Here is a 15,317-nt window from a genome sequence, read left to right as displayed (position 1 = left end):
GCCTCACCATGGTACGATATTCCGCTTCCTCGAAATCGTGGAACAACCCTTTTCCACCACGCAAGGAGACTGGCGTTGACGGCGGCTAAAGATTTTTCCGCCAGCAGTTGGGCGTTTCTGATCCATGCGGATCCACGATTCGAGCAGCCTTGTCGACTGGTCCAGAAGTGTATGTCTGGCTGTTGGATGTCATCCACGTTCTCGGCCGATGATTTGTATGGGCCTATCCGCCGGACTTCGCGTTCTTTCCTATGATTGTATATCATCAGTAAGTCGTTTGGCGGCTGAAGGTGACAGCCCTTTGTCCGATCTCTGACTGCTCCCTGTCCTGTGCTGCGAGTTTTGTTGGTACCATCGTGAGAGGTTACCGATATCCATCTACAGTGCTGTCCTCAACCTTTGACGTCTTCCGAGCCTCTGCACCGCTGTGTTTAGCAATACTCTTCCTACAGGCTGAACTAAGCCACGTCAGCGATGCGTGCCAAATATATCCCGACCATTGCTTCCCAGTCCTTGGGACGAGCCTGGTATCACAGTCTGGAACACAAACTCAGTCTATGCGAACAATATGGGTTCGAAAGCATAGAACTATTCTTTGAAGACCTCGACGGTGCTGCCAACTCATTACCAGCCTCACATCCCCCATCACCTCCAGGCACGTCCTTCGCCAGTTCGAGTCATGCCCAAGAAAAACAGTTGGCGGCTGCAAGATATATACACGAGCTTTGTATTCGACACAAGTTGGAGATCCTGTGTCTCCAGCCGTTTATGCACTACGAAGGACGCCTTGATGCTGCCTCTCATCAGGCTGCTATTCAGAATCTCCATTTCTGGATCAGGCTGGCCCACATCCTGGGAACAGATCTTATTCAGATACCCTCCAACTTTCTACCAGCCTCTGAAATCACTGATGACCGAGAGAAAATCGTCGCAGACCTGAGAGAAGCAGCACACATCGGCCTCCAATCTTCTCCTCCCGTTCGACTCGCTTATGAAGCCCTCTGTTGGGGCACACATATCGACACTTGGGACGCAGCATGGTCCATTGTCCTAGAAGTCAATCAACCAAACTTCGGAACATGTATCGATACATTCAACCTCGCTGGCCGGGTGTTTGCCGATCCAGCTTCAGCGACAGGATTGACAGCAAATGCATACCAAGAAACCCAAAAATCGATCGCAAAGCTGCGTTCAGAACTTCCTTTTGCCATAGAAAAGGTCTTCTACGTTGAGGTCTGCGATGGCGAACGATTGGACCAACCATTGTTACCTGGTCATGAATGGTACAATCCTGAACAGAAGCCTCGGATGTCTTGGTCACGAAATGCCAGACTATTTCCTTTCGAGAACCCTGGCTATCTACCCGCATTGGAGGTCCTTGAAGCAGTCTGCGAGGCTGGTTACACGGGTCATATCTCGTTTGAATTGTTCTCAAGAACGGCAAACATGCCGGACCAGGAGGTTCCCAAAGAACATGCCCAACGTGCAGCTACCGCCTGGAGGAGATTGGAACGATACATGAAGTGGAACCGCTCGGCGACTCCGTCCGAAGATGAAAGATCGTAAGTCTCCTCGCAAGGCTATACCAGGTGGTTTTCTCCATGCTGACACGTCAAAACATAGTTCGCCAGCCACCGTCACCACATCAGAATCTTCCTGCTGATGATGAAGCCTCTTTCGCGTATTTGATTCCGCCGCTTTGAGCCGCGTGCACCCGGCGTGTGCGCAGAATCATGCCTAAGGGCTGGTGTTCAGCACGCACGGCTCTTGCTTGAGGAGAAAAAGGAAACCATGCCCAGTACATCGGTCGTCGTTCAGATACCCATTTCCATGTTGCATATAGCATATATATAACGTACACAAGTGGACCTCGCCTACCCTTTTGCCGTTGATCAGGCTCCTGGTCTGTCATACTCCAAACGCCGCACTCTCTTCCAGACCTCTCTAACCACTCTCTCTTGCCCTTCGCGCCCCGTCTCACCTGGACTGTCCGCAGCGGGTCTGATTGCAAGATACAGTCTTCCACCCAACTTGGCATCTTCAATTTTTGCAGTTTCATAATCTTCAGGAGGATTCGCTGTCGTGATCAGCCCGCCGGCCTCTTGCAGCAAACAGATTCCAGCGGCAACGTCCCATTCCCAACAGCCCCCTTCCCACCAGATATCGAACGCTCCCATAGCGGTGTAGGCGAGATCCATGGTTGCACTCCCCAGGCTTCTCACGCCGTGGACCATGCCTCCTTTCCCATCTCTCCCGCCAATCTCGGCCGCCATGTTGACAAAACTATCCACCTTACGATACAGGTTCCCATCGGGCCGGTCTCTTCTGTCTTTGCCCCATTCACAGGAAAAAATACAATGTTTTGGAGCATTTTGCGGTATGGGACCGACGCCCACGTTTCCCAGCAACGGCAACCGCGTGGTCTCGTTCAACCAAGCTCCCGAGCCCCGACAGGCTGAGAACAACTGGTTCAACAGCGGAGCGTAGATGACGCCAATGACGGCTTTCTGATTCACTACCAGGGCGATGCTGACGCAGAACATGGCAAAGGAATGCGTGAAATTGACCGTCCCATCGAGAGGGTCCACGATCCACGTCGGTGCATTCGTGACCAGATATTCTTTCGACGAGTCTTTCGAGTACGTTTCCTCGCCGACGAACGCGTGCGAGGGGTATTGTTTCCGTATGCTCGAGTGGATGAATTCTTCGACTTCTGCGCATAATGCGTAAAAATGGGTCAGTACTCGAAGGAAACCCCGTGCAATTGTACAATGCGGACAAAAAAGATCGGGACAATACTAGTTACCGGTATCGGTCTTGGTCACGATGTCCACGGCATTCAACTTCTCCTCCATTACCAGCACTCCCTCCGTGGCGTCGTTCTGTCTCTGGTTCTCGCCATCAGCGGCATCTCGTCGCCTCTTCTGCACAGTATCGAGCAAGATAACCCCGGCGTCTTTGCCGAGCTGGATGGCGAAGGCGTAAATCTCGCTCAAATCGGCATCCGAGATGTCGTATCTCTGGCCCGCCTCCATCTTTGCCAGGTGCCGGATACTACTACTACTACTTGGAAAGTTGTCTGCACATATCGCGGGCCCGGGAAGAAAACAAAGTGTCGTTCGTATCTGGAGTCCAACAGTTGCCGATGTCGATGGCCGAAAAAGACTGAAGAAGTTACTCCATACGCAGTACTCCGTACAGCGTCGGTTATTCCCGGCCTCTTCGTCCAGTTGCCGATGCATCGTCGACATCATCGTGTCCGAGCTTCGGGCTAGTCTTCTCCCGATGGATCTGCCTAGTAGCCACACCCCTGCATGTGCGTGTTGGAGATGCGTAAACGCACACGGTGGTCATGGATGGTTCAGCTGTCTTCCCGTCGCCTCAGTGCGGGATGTCCAGTTTTCTTATGTCTTCCCTGGAATGTGTCACCAATCCCGGAGTACATACCGGGGCTTAGCAGCCCGGTCTTGTATTCGGAGGAGAGGGCAGGGAAGCCTCTGATTGTAGGGCCTCACGGGCCTGAACCGCTGTCTGGGTGCTAGTCCAGTCTTTGTCGCGACGGGATGCTTGACATATGCATCAGCCTTTCTCGACAACGACGGAATTTTCCCCATCCCCATTGTGATCTCAGGAACAGCCACACAGGGAAACAGGAATTCGAAGTCTCAGCTGAGCTGTACAGTACTACCACTATCTCACTTGCTCTTGTGCGACTACGAAGTATAAGTATTAGTACTACTCGCGACACCACCGTTACTACTCCTGGTAGTACTAGTAGGTACGTCGTGGTACATCGAATCCGACAACCATGTCCAAACCCAACCGAAAGATCCTGCTCGTCAACGGTCCCAACCTCAACCTCCTGGGAACCCGCGAACCAGGCATCTACGGCACCACCACGCTCCCCCAGGTTGTCGACGCCGTCACCAAGCGCGCCCACGACCTCGACATCACCATCGTCCCGTTCCAGTCGAACCACGAAGGCGCCATCATCGACTTTTTACATTCTCATTTTCTCGGCCCTACCAATACCAACACCGACAACGGCACCACGACGGCGACGACGACAACACCTTCCGAAGAAGAAAAAGAAGAAGCAAAAGCAAAAGCAAAAGCAGACCGAGTGGCCGTGATCATCAACCCGGCAGCCTACACGCACACCAGCGTGGCAATCCGCGACGCCCTTCTCGCCACAAACTTCCCCTTCGTCGAGGTGCACATCTCCAACGTCCACGCGCGCGAGACCTTCCGGGACCACAGCTACTTCAGCGACAAGGCCACGGGTGTCATCATGGGGTTGGGCACGTTCGGGTACATTGCCGCTCTGGAGTTTTGGGCCAATAAGTGGGATACAGAGCAGACAGAGAAACGGTGAACTCGAACCTCAAGTTTGGTGGTGGTGTGTAGTATGACATTTTGCTTCCTTCTTTGCCTTCCTTCTGGAAGGGTTCGATAGAGGCTACTAAGTAGTACTTCCGTGTGGGATCGAAGTGTCCCGACGGATCTCATGGCTCGAAAAGATACTTTATTAAATTAGTGACCGAGACTACTTCGCCGAGAACAACAATCTAGCATAGAAGCGAAGTTGCTGTTTACTAGTGGCCGGCGTTGGTCTTTCGCGCAAACTTGGGTTGCTTTCTGCAATTTTTCCGGATATATGTTCAACCTTCTTTGTGACAGAAAACGCTCAACCAGGGTTTGTTATGCATCGACTTCGGGAAGGCCCCCTACTAGTACTTAGGTAGGCCCTGTGAGGAAAGCAAAGATTCTAGCAGTGAGATACCGGCTGGAAACCCATGCAGTAAGTAGTAAACTCCAACGTCCTTTGTCGTAAAACAATCTTCGCTGCAGAAATCTGTAACCGTACTAGTATTCAGCGCATCATTTCGATAAGGCATATGCGAAATATAGGCCCTCAACAAGGCATCTTGTCATGCCCAAGTCTTGTGTCCTCCCATCAGGGACGCTCTCCGAACCGAGCCAAATTCTGTACATCACCAAAAACCCACTAATAGCAGGACGTGGCCTACACCTTCTCAAAGTGTTGCGAATCACGGGAAGTTGTCTCCCGCTGTTCGACATTTTCCTTCTCGTTGTTGACGCTCAAACGTCTGAAATCGCGATCCTCGGCACGAAGTTCATCAAGAATGACCTTGTGCGCCTTTCTAGCCGGGAATTCTTTGCTGCTGAAAAGACGATCCATCGCTTCGAGCGGGATTCCCTTGGTTTCGGGGATCAAGAACCAGACAAACACAACCGAGCACAGCATCATGGAGGCGAAGAAGAAGTAGACCCCGTAGGACATGGTGGCGAACATCTGGGGAGTGAAGCGGGCGATGATGAAGTTCTGCAAGGGGGGCCACTTGTTAGCACATGTGTTTTGTTTAAAGACGGAGAAACTCAAGGTAGGAGACGTAGACTTACCCAGAACCAATTGTTCGCTGCGGCAAAGGCTTGAGCCAGTGTTCGCACGTTTTGGTCGAACATCTCCGAGTTCAAGACCCACGGGGTTCCATTCCACGAGGGTGAGTATATTGCTGTCCAGAGGTAGAAGAACACCATGGCGCTAATGCCGCCCGAGGAGAGGCTACCGCCTGTCGTGGGTGCCAGCCATGGCTTCGCGACTGCGATATATCCGCCAATGTACCACATACATAACGAGCCGCCGATCGCACCCCAGATGAGCAGATTGCGACGGCCAAGCTTGTCGATAAGGAAGAAAAGCCAGATGATGGTCATGATGGTTTTAATGACGCCGAAGATACCAGTCGTTAGCAGAGAGGTGTTCGTCCCCGTAATGCCGATAGACTTGAACCTGCAGAATTTGTCAGAAAGTTGTACTTTTTGAGATAGTGATACCTACACAGTTGGAGAGTAATAGTTAATCGCATTAATGCCTGTGGCGTTTTGCCACAGAAAAAGAGCACCACCGAGGAGGAAGCGTTTTGTGACCCGAGGGTTGTTGATGACGGCCTTGAAAGGCTGCCAGAAGCCCATACCCACTGTGCTGCGTTGGTGTTCGATGGCATTGTCAATGGCCATGATCTCTTCCATCATGTAGACGTGGTCAGCAGGCAGTTGACGCAGCCAGCACAGGTTTTTGATGGCTTCCGCGCGACGAGCTCGAGTGAAAAGCCATCGGGGAGATTCTTTGATAACAAGCGCACCCACAAACAACAGTCCGGCGGGGATGAGCTGGATAGCGAATGGGATGAGCCACTGATGGTGCGAAGGTGCCATAGTCTCGGAGACGCCGTAGTTGATCCAGAAGCCAACCAAGCCACCGATTTGCCAGCTACTCACGTGAGTATGATAGAGGAGATTTCGGGCTAATAGAGTAACTCACCTCAGTTCATACAATCCCACCAACCTGCCACGGATTGCAGGGGGAGCGATCTCGGAGCAATAGATGGGAGAGAGGTTGGATGCACCGCCCACACCAAGACCTGCAAGCACTCTTCCGCCGTATATGAGGCCGAGGCCGCGGGAACCAGTAGCTCCAAGCATGATGCCTGCGCCGAGGCAGAACACGGTGCTGAAGATGAGCAGCCCGAATTTGCGACCGAGGAAATGGCCTGCAGGGTAGGCGAAGAAGGCTCCGAAGAAGGCGCCAGCTTGATAGCAGGACACGATGTTGGCGCTAAGGAGGTTGACCTGGGTTTTCGAGAGGTCGTCGAAGCCAAATTCATCCTTGAATGAACCCAGCGCGAGGGTTCCTCCGATGAAAGCACTGTCATAGCCAATCATCATGGCAGCTGAGGCCGCGACAAATGCTTGGAGATAAACTCGCCAGTTGTAGACACATTTTGGTGTTGGCCTGTCTTCGATCAAAGTGAGGAGACCCATTGTGCCAACCTGTGCTGATTATAAGCAACAATGAAAAGATTTAGGAGATAGTGATCTGGAGGAAGAACACAAGATCTGGGGAAGTGGCGGAGAAGCGTATTAAGTAGTAGTTACGAACAAAGTGATAGGCCGGGGAGTAGAATCCTCAATTCCACCGAGGAAGAAGAGTTGGCACAGCTTGAAAAGATTCTCCGCCCTTGAACTCCACAAGTAAGCCAAAGCAGGCCCATGGGGCCTCACCGCCAGCGACTGGCCGTGAGGATCGAGTCAGGCGTGGATCTTCCATGGGCTTGAAAGGTAGATCCAGGTGGCGGATAAAGACTTACCCACCACTGTCGGTGGCAAAGTGCGGCAGGACAAGGGTTCTTCGGCTACGAGGTGTCGGCGAGTCGGCTAGAACACATCCTGACGTCTCTTGCATCGGACATGTCCAGGGGAGGAGATTCCAAGAGCAAATCCTCGCATCCCCACAATCCGCATCGCCAACAACCTCGAAGTTATTATGGAGAGGCTAGCGACAGACTATGCTTGAAGAGAGCACTATCTTGCAGCATTGAAGATATCCAGGAGAAGCCCTGGAAACTGGAAGGCCGCATCTTCGAAGACCTGGCCAGCCATACCTACTACTGCAATAGTCAGCGACAGGTCAAGCTTGCTCGAGAATAACAACACACGGCAGAATTGAGGTATATTTCTCCACCCATGCCTCAAATCTCAGCGCCAGATACGGCTGCTTTCGATCGGGTAGCCTACCTGGTGGGCTTTCCTATTGCACACTCGAAGTCGCCGTTGCTCCATCGTGCGATCTATACAGCCACAGGGAGAAATTGGGCTCAGCTGCTCTGCGAGACAAATGACCTTCATGGGTTCATGAGCCATCTCAGAGGTGACGCAAAATGCATCGGCAGTGGCGTTACAATGCCTTTCAAGGTTGCAGTCATTCCTCAACTCGACGAGCTTACGGAGGAGGGAAAGGCTATTGGTGCTGTTAACACGATCTTTTTCAAGACTGGACCAGACGGGTCGAGATCATATTGCGGCACAAACACCGACTGCATAGGGATCCGGGACGCTTTCCTCACGAATGTCAGGGGTTCCCCATATCGAGGAAAACCAGGTCTCGTGGTCGGAGGAGGAGGTACCTGCAGGGCAGCGATTTATGCTTTGCAAAGATTGATGGGTTGCGTGCCCGTGTATATCATCAACCGAGACGGCAGTGAAGTCGAGGCTGTGTTACAGGAATTTCGGGAAAGAGGAAGAGGAGATGACTTGATCCATGTAACGACAACCGAGCAAGCCCGGCAGCTGCCGGCCCCAGGGGCTGTGGTCAGTGCGGTTCCAGACTTTCCACCCGTCACCGAAAACGAAAGAGCTGTACGGGAAATTCTTGAAACATTTTTGAGCACGACGGAGAAAGGTGCCTTGCTGGAAATGTGCTACCATCCGTCACCAGACACCGAAATTTCCAGGCTTGCTTTGAATGCAGGGTGGCAGCTCATTGGCGGCGTAGAAGCGATGATCGGGCAAGGGCTGGCCCAAGCAAGTCTGTGGACTGGTGTGGAGGCTGACAACACCCTGAGAAGCGTAGTCAGGGATGCGGTGCAGGGTCACATGAAGCCTCCGACTTGAAGGACTCTGCCCTGCCTCGGAATAAAGGTCGTATCTGAATTCTGGACATGTCGAACAGCTCGTAGTGCTCAAAAATGCTCATTCAGCTTCCATGGTTCTAGGAAAAGAACTCCTCACCATCTATCATGTACGAGACATTTTCCCTCAGTGAATTGTTGACAGCATCAGCCATACAACGCTTTGGTGCCTTTCTGCCCGTCATCGTCTCGAATTGAGTTACAGCTTGCTCGATCAAAGTTTCGATACCGTCAACCAGGACCCACGGTGTGCTAGTCATCTTCCTGTACTCTTTCATCTGCTTGATCAGAGGTGTCTCGTTTGTCATGTAGGCCATTTCAACGACCACTCCACCGGTCTGAGACTGAATCCATGAGGCCGGCAACTCAAAATCAGCACCAGGGTTTCCATCGAGAAGTTCATGTGTGACACAAGACACAACGATCGTGGGTAGAGAAAATGATGAAGGCCAGGGATCGGCAAGGCTATCAATGACCCTGACTGGATCTTGCGCGAACATTGGCCCTTGACCGCTAGACTGGGACCTAGCCCAGTCGTTGAAGTGGGCAACAATGGCTCTTGTATGCGCGATAGTCCGGTTGTATACAAAGATGTTCTTGCAGCCCAGTTGTAGCATCGCGTAGACTGCAGCTCTAGCCATTCCGCCGGCTCCAACAACGAGCGCTGTTGATCTTGGCTGAACAGCGTTACGAGGAGACAAACTCCTATTTACGCACGTCATGATGCCAATGTAATCCGTATTCTCTCCAAACCAGCCCACAATGCGACCTGCGCGATTCCTCTCCTGTGCTTGGATTTGTAAAGGAGGAACAGCACCAGCAAGATTTGCCCGGATTGGTACGACGGTGTTGACTGCTCCAATAGCACGAGCGTGGGCGGTCAAAGCGCCAATTTCAGGCACAATCTTCACTTTGTACGGTTGAACTATGCTCAAACCACCAAGTGTGTCTTTGTTCGCAAGCGCTTCGACGTCTGCCCAAGACTTTATATTCAAGGTACTGTAGCGATGGCGGAGACCGAGGAGGGCGTACGCTGCGTTGTGCATGGGGGGTGACAAAGAGCCAGAAACGTTCGCTCCGACAATATAGAAATCGAGGGAGTCGAAGACATAGCTATCGAAAAGAGCAGCAATGATGTCTCTGGAAGACAGCAGGGGCTGAAGATGATCCTCTCCGGTTGCCTGGCATTGTGGCAAGGAAGAATGGGTGACTGACGTTAAGACTGGGTTCATCATTTGTGAGGTTCGTCCGAGTGGGCCAAGGTTGAATGCAGAAATGACAGGGTGAGCTTCATGAAGATCTTCCAATTCCTCCAGGAACCAAGTTAGGGTCTGGTTGGCACGGCGAGATACTGGAGCGCTGAGAAATCGGACCACGTCTACTCGAGAGCTCAGAGCCCTTTTGTAGAGCAGATCCCATTTCGAATCTTTCCAGCCTTCGTCGTTTGGCGAATCTTCGATGTGAGTTCCAACAATCTTGGTGTTGCCCTTGGTAGCGATGAGTTTTGCGAGCTTGTGTTCATCAAGATCGAGGGCCACCGACACATACTCGACACCGAGACGAAGCGCTTGACTCAGAATGGCCAAGTAAGTCTCGTCGTGTGAAGCCAAAGAATTTGCGTTGCTTACCGAGAGCAAGATGGGCAGTTTGAGGGCTCTCCTTGCGACAGCGACCATTTTACTCAAGACATTCGGAGTCGTAGCGAGCCACTCGTCCACAAAGATCTCCAGGACATCACCGGTAGACTCCAATGCGGAAAAATCGATCCGACCAGCCACAAAATCAGACAACCTGACCAGAAGTGCATGGGTGTATGTACGACGCTCAACAGGAACGTCCATGGAGAATGGAGAAATGGTGTTTGACGGCGATGAGGTCGACCCGCTGATGAAGCGCACAAACCAAGAGAAATCGGCTTGGGCATTCTTAAGCTTAAAAGAGTAGTTGGGCGAGGTTCGATCCGTGATGTCGGTGTCGGACTGGGTGTCGGTCGACTCATCTTCAAGGTTGTAGTACTCAAAGTTCGAGCATTTCCTATGTGTATAATTTCCATTCTCGAGCAACTTCGCTGATCGGTCGTCAAGGCTGAGCAATGTCTTAATATGATCCATGTCCCTCAGCACAAATATGACTGGATTCGTCTGGCAGTAATGTCTGAGGTAGCCCTGAAGGCTGCTTGTTAAGCTGCCTAAGCCGCACTCTATGAGACATCTGTGCCGGTTGTCTTCAAGCATGCGCCTGGAGGTTTCAACGTCTTGTCTGTGAAATTGCTCACTGCCATGGACTTTCAGATAATCATGTCGAGAGAGTCCATTGACAGTCTGAAAGTAATGGTCTTCGGTGATGAACCTTCTCCCGAGGGCGGTGGCTGCAATGAGGCCCAAAGACCTCTTCCCGGATGCACGAATGCCCACCAAGACGATGGAGGCATCTGGGTGGAAGCGGCGTCCGGTAGAAGGCTCTTGTACAGGCGGGTTCATCACGTCGCTCGGAGTTCCCGAGCCAGGGTGACCATTGTGATTGAGGTCAACAGACCGATGCTCTGACGGCGTGTTGGCGGGTCGAAGAGGTGAGGATGTACCTGAAACTTCTGAGCTTGGCCGGTCACGTAACAAGCGCTCGCTGAAGGCGTTCAAGTTCGCCTGGCTGACTCTGTTTCCACCTTCCACATAGCTGCCGCTGACGCTCGGTGCCATTCAGATAGCGAACATCGTGAGCAGGTGGCACATATCTTAGGTGGGCAGTTGCTGACGATGTGATACGTCCTCAATAAGACGAACCTTTGACTGTCATCTTCCAGGGTTCTTGTTGATATCGTAAGGAAAGGAACCTTGTCTCGCTTGTCGGTGTGATTTCCGAATGACCAAGATCGCGCAGTCCCGTGATGCGCCTCGGCGGCTCGCGCTTGCCCCCCATCGCCCCCCATTTTTGCTCCGTTGTTCCCCTCACAAGGTGCGCCATCCGGTACGATTCTACCCAAGACCTGCCGTAAAACAAGCCGTTTGGCACTTAAGTTTAGGCACTGGTTAGGGCTGATGGGCCCATTAAGTTAGGATGCTATGACCGCACCAGGCTTTGGTCGCCCCCCACCGCCTCGATCGACGCGCCATTGACTGCATCTCATATCAACCTCGAAGCGTCCACCAACCTATACATCACCCTGCTCGAACCGCTCGATGCCTCTTAGAATGAGAATCCTGCACCATGGAGAGCATGCCATCACTGTGTTCTAATGGCTACAAGTAGCGTGGATGTGCCAGGAGGAGCAGCGCACATCAATGATATCGAGCAAGATGTTGCAAGGCGCGGACGCGCAAGAGTCTCTCGAGCGTGCACGAGATGTCGCACAAGAGTAAGTTCTGATGCTTGAAGACATGCCTAGGCCATTCCTGTGTCGTCTACCGCACGACGTTTGTTCCCTTGCCTGTATGGCTTGCTGGATGATCAGAACGTAGCATTCGCTATACCCGGACGGCATGCTAACGATACCTACAGAAAGACCGGTGCGACGGTGGACAACCTCAATGCTCCAATTGCCTGACTGCCGGGCAGCCATGCCTATATCTCACAGCGCACAAAAAAAGAGGCCTACCCGAGGGATATGTGCGAGGGATGGAAAAGCTGTGGGCGGTTATGGTGAGACAAATCCCCGGGTTAGACGATGCTGTTCGTAAGGTTGTGTCCGAGAATGAGGAGGAGCTCTCACGGATATGGAATCATCACAAGCACGGGGACGATCTCCATACGATTTGGAAGGAATCAAGCGTGCTGTCGGAGCTGGAAAGGTTGCTTTCGCGGCTCGAGCAGTCAACAACGCCGGACCACAAGAGAAAACGAGACAGAGAGAGCGATCAAGGAGCAGTCAATCCTCCGTCAGACGACGCGACTAACTTCAATGCCACAGTCTGTACGCCTGGATTTCGGATTACAGAGATCACAGATAATCTCATACCTACCGACTTCTACATGGTAGGATCAACGCCGGACCACGGAGCACAGCTCCCATCCCAGTTCTTGCCATCTAGGTCAGAAGCGAACTTGTTGGAATTTCCGTACTTGGCGTCCAGCTTGTTGAGTCACTATTTTACCTTCACTCATTGTTGGTTTCCCATCCTCGATAGACCTCATACCCTCAAAAAGTTTTACGAGCACACAAGGTCGCAAAATCGCATCCATTCAGAGAGCCCTGATCTTGCCTACTTGTGGGCCATCTTTGCCTATGTCACACAACAACGCATCTCTCAGTCTGCCCCAGATCTGGACGGCGCTCCGACCGTCCACAGTATGCGGGCCATGGCCCGACGATGCATTCCAGCCAATGATGGCCCTTTCTCTCTTGGCCATGTCCAAGCCATCCTCATACTCGTTTTGCTTGACATAGGCTTGGGGAAATGGACCTCTGCCTGGATGGCAGTAGGCCTCGCAATAAGAGGCTTGCTCGAGATCATCGATCTGAGTCATGACCTGCGTACACGCGGGATCGCCTCGAAGGATCTTGAAAAGACCTGGACAGGCACGTTACAAGGCTGCTTCATTCTGGAAACGCTCATTTCCATGCGCCTCAGGCGGCCACAACATTTGCAAAGAGAACTTCTGGAGCGGGTACAGCTTCTGGAGGAAGATGGGCTGGAAGAATGGGAGCCATGGAATGCTGTTGGCACCGAGATGGCCGATCACCGAGAGCCTGCATTCATCAGGAGCTGCTTTAATCGACTGACTCAAGTCTTTATGGTTGCGAACGATTCAACAAGGGGTAAACATGATCAAAGTGAGACTTTTAGAGTCCAGGATAGTCTGTGCGATCTGCAGCGCCTGGCAGATACGTATCCTTTCAAGGTCATGGAAATTGGGTCACGGCCAACTCATCAGCTACTGTTACAGGCGTCTCATTTCGTGATAGCTAGTGGCTGTTCTTCCCCCGAATTGTCAGCGGTACACGGATCGATGTTTCTGCAGACTCTGGAAAGCTTCGGGCAGAGTTGGAGCCATGACAAAACTCCGTCCATGTTGGCAGGCCTGTTCCGTTTACTGAACTCCGACACGTCTCCAATCTCTCCACGACAAGAGCATATCATTGCCAGACTGTCAGTCACATGGCCAGGCTTCAAGCCATATCAAATCTCTCCATGGTCAGGTCCGGAGCCGCCCATGTCGATGACCTTTCCAGGCCAATCGAGCATATCCCCATTACGCAGCGATACGTCTGACTTCCACGTCTCCCTGCCGTCATCCTTTACAAAGACGAACACACTGCCCGTTGCTGATCCACTGTTTACGTTCACCGGGATGCCACGCCCGTCAATCACAGCAGACGTGGAAGGTGGCGGCGTTACTGGCTATCACGATTTCTACGGAGTGCAGTCATCACAACAGCTTCAGGATGCTACTCTTGATTACCCGGTAACAGATATCGACCAGCCTCCACAGCAAGCTTTACCTGGCCTGAGTATTAGTTCGGGCAAACCACCCGGCACTAATGTTAGACCCTCGACATCTTCGAGCTTCGAAGGCGATGAGATAGATGCGTTGTTTCACGAGATGGCTCAACTTGATACAAACGAATGGTGCATTGGTAGGGCGCAAGGCCTTAAAGACTTTGGATTCATGGATGGTTCGACCTTCGAGGCATTTTGCAACGATCCGAACCGAGTCTGGCTGTCCGAGGGATTGTCGGACGCGGCTCCGCATTTGAATCAATTGCCTTACGAGACTCAGGCTTCGTCGTTAATGGGACGCAACCCTGCAATCACTGGTCACTTATCTCAAGCCGACAATTTTGGTTTTGATCACACCATATGACTCCGTCAAAATTCGCTCGATGCCATCGAACAGGAAAGTTGAGACGCTTGTCAACATGCCTGAGTTGCATGCGCATCATGATGTCACTGCTATCATTACTGATAGAACGGCGAGGTCGTTCTGTACGGGCTCGCGGCAAGCCTAATGTAAGACCACCAAACTTGCCTTTGGCCAATATCGACTCCGGGCCTCGTTTCCAACTGCATGGAAACCCTGCTGTACCAGTGTTGTTGCTTCCTACAAAGAAGCCTCGCCTGTGCTCCGGAACAACATTGTCTGTCAGACTGTCAAGCTGCCACTGGAGTAATCTTCGCTTTTGAATGTGGATCGAGATGCTCCGGCAAGAAGCAGTCGCGCCACTCCAACTCTTTTGGGCTACGAAAACCCGATTAGTATCCGTTCGGTCTAGGCTGTTGCTGCATTGCCTACCTTGAAGTGTAAATCTCGACCTTGAATTCTCGGTAGACATGCGCAAAAGTCAGTTATAGTTCTGCCCATGCGAGACTTCGAGGATTATCAGCCACAATCTAGGTTGAAAGGCAGAGGACAATGCTTACTTCAGACCATGACAGCTGCGAGGACCTCGAGAAAAGGTGACGAGCCATCTCTCGAGCTTCCTGCCATCCGCACCCAACCAGCACTCAGGTCGAAATTCGTCTGGATGTTCGAAGATATCGGCATTGCGGTGCGCAAAGTGGCTGCTCATTTCTGCAGTAGCCTGGAAGAAATCCTCAATAGCCAAGACACAGATTCGAGGATGAATACGACCAGCTTACATTACAGGAATGAGTTTTCGGTCTATCGTCGCGCCAGACTCTGGACATGTCTGGGAAGGGGTCATGCCACGCCTGGACCCATTCTGAGCGACTCTTTGATTACTGTCGTCTGGTTATGGAGTCAGCGTTCTCCAACGATCCGGCATGAACAGCTTGCCAGGTACGGTAGCTTTTCAAGTGCTGCTAAAGCGGTTGGTTGTTTCAGGTCTGGCCTTGCTTCATGAAGCTCCTCGGTGAGCTTCTTATGTAC

The 15,317-nt window shown here is 52.1% G+C and overlaps 7 protein-coding genes across 7 annotated transcripts; 4 read left to right on the top strand and 3 right to left on the bottom strand.

Annotated features, from left to right (window-relative positions):
- Window positions 1–474: 474 nt before the first annotated feature.
- Window positions 475–1,663, top strand: PV05_08739 (uncharacterized protein; the record flags this gene model as incomplete). The annotated part of the gene is made up of 2 exons (XM_013458276.1): window positions 475–1,562; window positions 1,624–1,663. 2 exons carry the CDS (start codon window positions 475–477, stop codon window positions 1,661–1,663), a joined length of 1,128 nt encoding a protein of 375 aa, XP_013313730.1.
- A 52-nt stretch (window positions 1,664–1,715) lies between these two features.
- On the bottom strand, window positions 1,716–3,137 carry PV05_08738 (uncharacterized protein). The gene is made up of 2 exons (XM_013458275.1): window positions 2,807–3,137; window positions 1,716–2,713 (listed from the first exon to the last, which is right to left on the bottom strand). The coding sequence occupies exons 1-2, from the start codon at window positions 3,033–3,035 to the stop codon at window positions 1,893–1,895; spliced, it is 1,050 nt and encodes a 349-aa protein (XP_013313729.1). The 5' UTR covers window positions 3,036–3,137; the 3' UTR covers window positions 1,716–1,892.
- A 671-nt stretch (window positions 3,138–3,808) lies between these two features.
- PV05_08737 (uncharacterized protein) lies at window positions 3,809–4,577 on the top strand (the record flags this gene model as incomplete). The annotated part of the gene is made up of 2 exons (XM_013458274.1): window positions 3,809–4,344; window positions 4,538–4,577. The coding sequence occupies 2 exons, from the start codon at window positions 3,809–3,811 to the stop codon at window positions 4,575–4,577; spliced, it is 576 nt and encodes a 191-aa protein (XP_013313728.1).
- An 88-nt stretch (window positions 4,578–4,665) lies between these two features.
- Window positions 4,666–7,483, bottom strand: PV05_08736 (uncharacterized protein). The gene is made up of 4 exons (XM_013458273.1): window positions 6,347–7,483; window positions 5,864–6,295; window positions 5,425–5,815; window positions 4,666–5,347 (listed from the first exon to the last, which is right to left on the bottom strand). The coding sequence occupies exons 1-4, from the start codon at window positions 6,844–6,846 to the stop codon at window positions 5,027–5,029; spliced, it is 1,644 nt and encodes a 547-aa protein (XP_013313727.1). The 5' UTR covers window positions 6,847–7,483; the 3' UTR covers window positions 4,666–5,026.
- A 37-nt stretch (window positions 7,484–7,520) lies between these two features.
- PV05_08734 (3-dehydroquinate dehydratase, type I) lies at window positions 7,521–11,292 on the bottom strand. Its single transcript, XM_013458271.1, has one exon. The coding sequence runs from the start codon at window positions 11,186–11,188 to the stop codon at window positions 8,573–8,575; it is 2,616 nt and encodes an 871-aa protein (XP_013313725.1). The 5' UTR covers window positions 11,189–11,292; the 3' UTR covers window positions 7,521–8,572.
- PV05_08735 (uncharacterized protein) lies at window positions 7,549–8,475 on the top strand (the record flags this gene model as incomplete). Its single annotated transcript, XM_013458272.1, has 1 exon — window positions 7,549–8,475. The coding sequence occupies one exon, from the start codon at window positions 7,549–7,551 to the stop codon at window positions 8,473–8,475; it is 927 nt and encodes a 308-aa protein (XP_013313726.1).
- A 315-nt stretch (window positions 11,293–11,607) lies between the features above and the next one.
- On the top strand, window positions 11,608–15,311 carry PV05_08733 (uncharacterized protein). Its single transcript, XM_013458270.1, has 2 exons — window positions 11,608–11,844; window positions 11,988–15,311. The coding sequence occupies exons 1-2, from the start codon at window positions 11,725–11,727 to the stop codon at window positions 14,289–14,291; spliced, it is 2,424 nt and encodes an 807-aa protein (XP_013313724.1). The 5' UTR covers window positions 11,608–11,724; the 3' UTR covers window positions 14,292–15,311.
- Window positions 15,312–15,317: the final 6 nt, after the last annotated feature.

Source organism: Exophiala xenobiotica (genome assembly GCF_000835505.1).
Source record: "Exophiala xenobiotica strain CBS 118157 unplaced genomic scaffold supercont1.5, whole genome shotgun sequence".
In the NCBI taxonomy this organism is placed as follows: domain Eukaryota; kingdom Fungi; phylum Ascomycota; class Eurotiomycetes; order Chaetothyriales; family Herpotrichiellaceae; genus Exophiala; species Exophiala xenobiotica.
The sequence above is the reverse complement of the archived record's forward strand: the minus strand, read 5'-3'. Positions and strand labels throughout refer to the sequence as shown.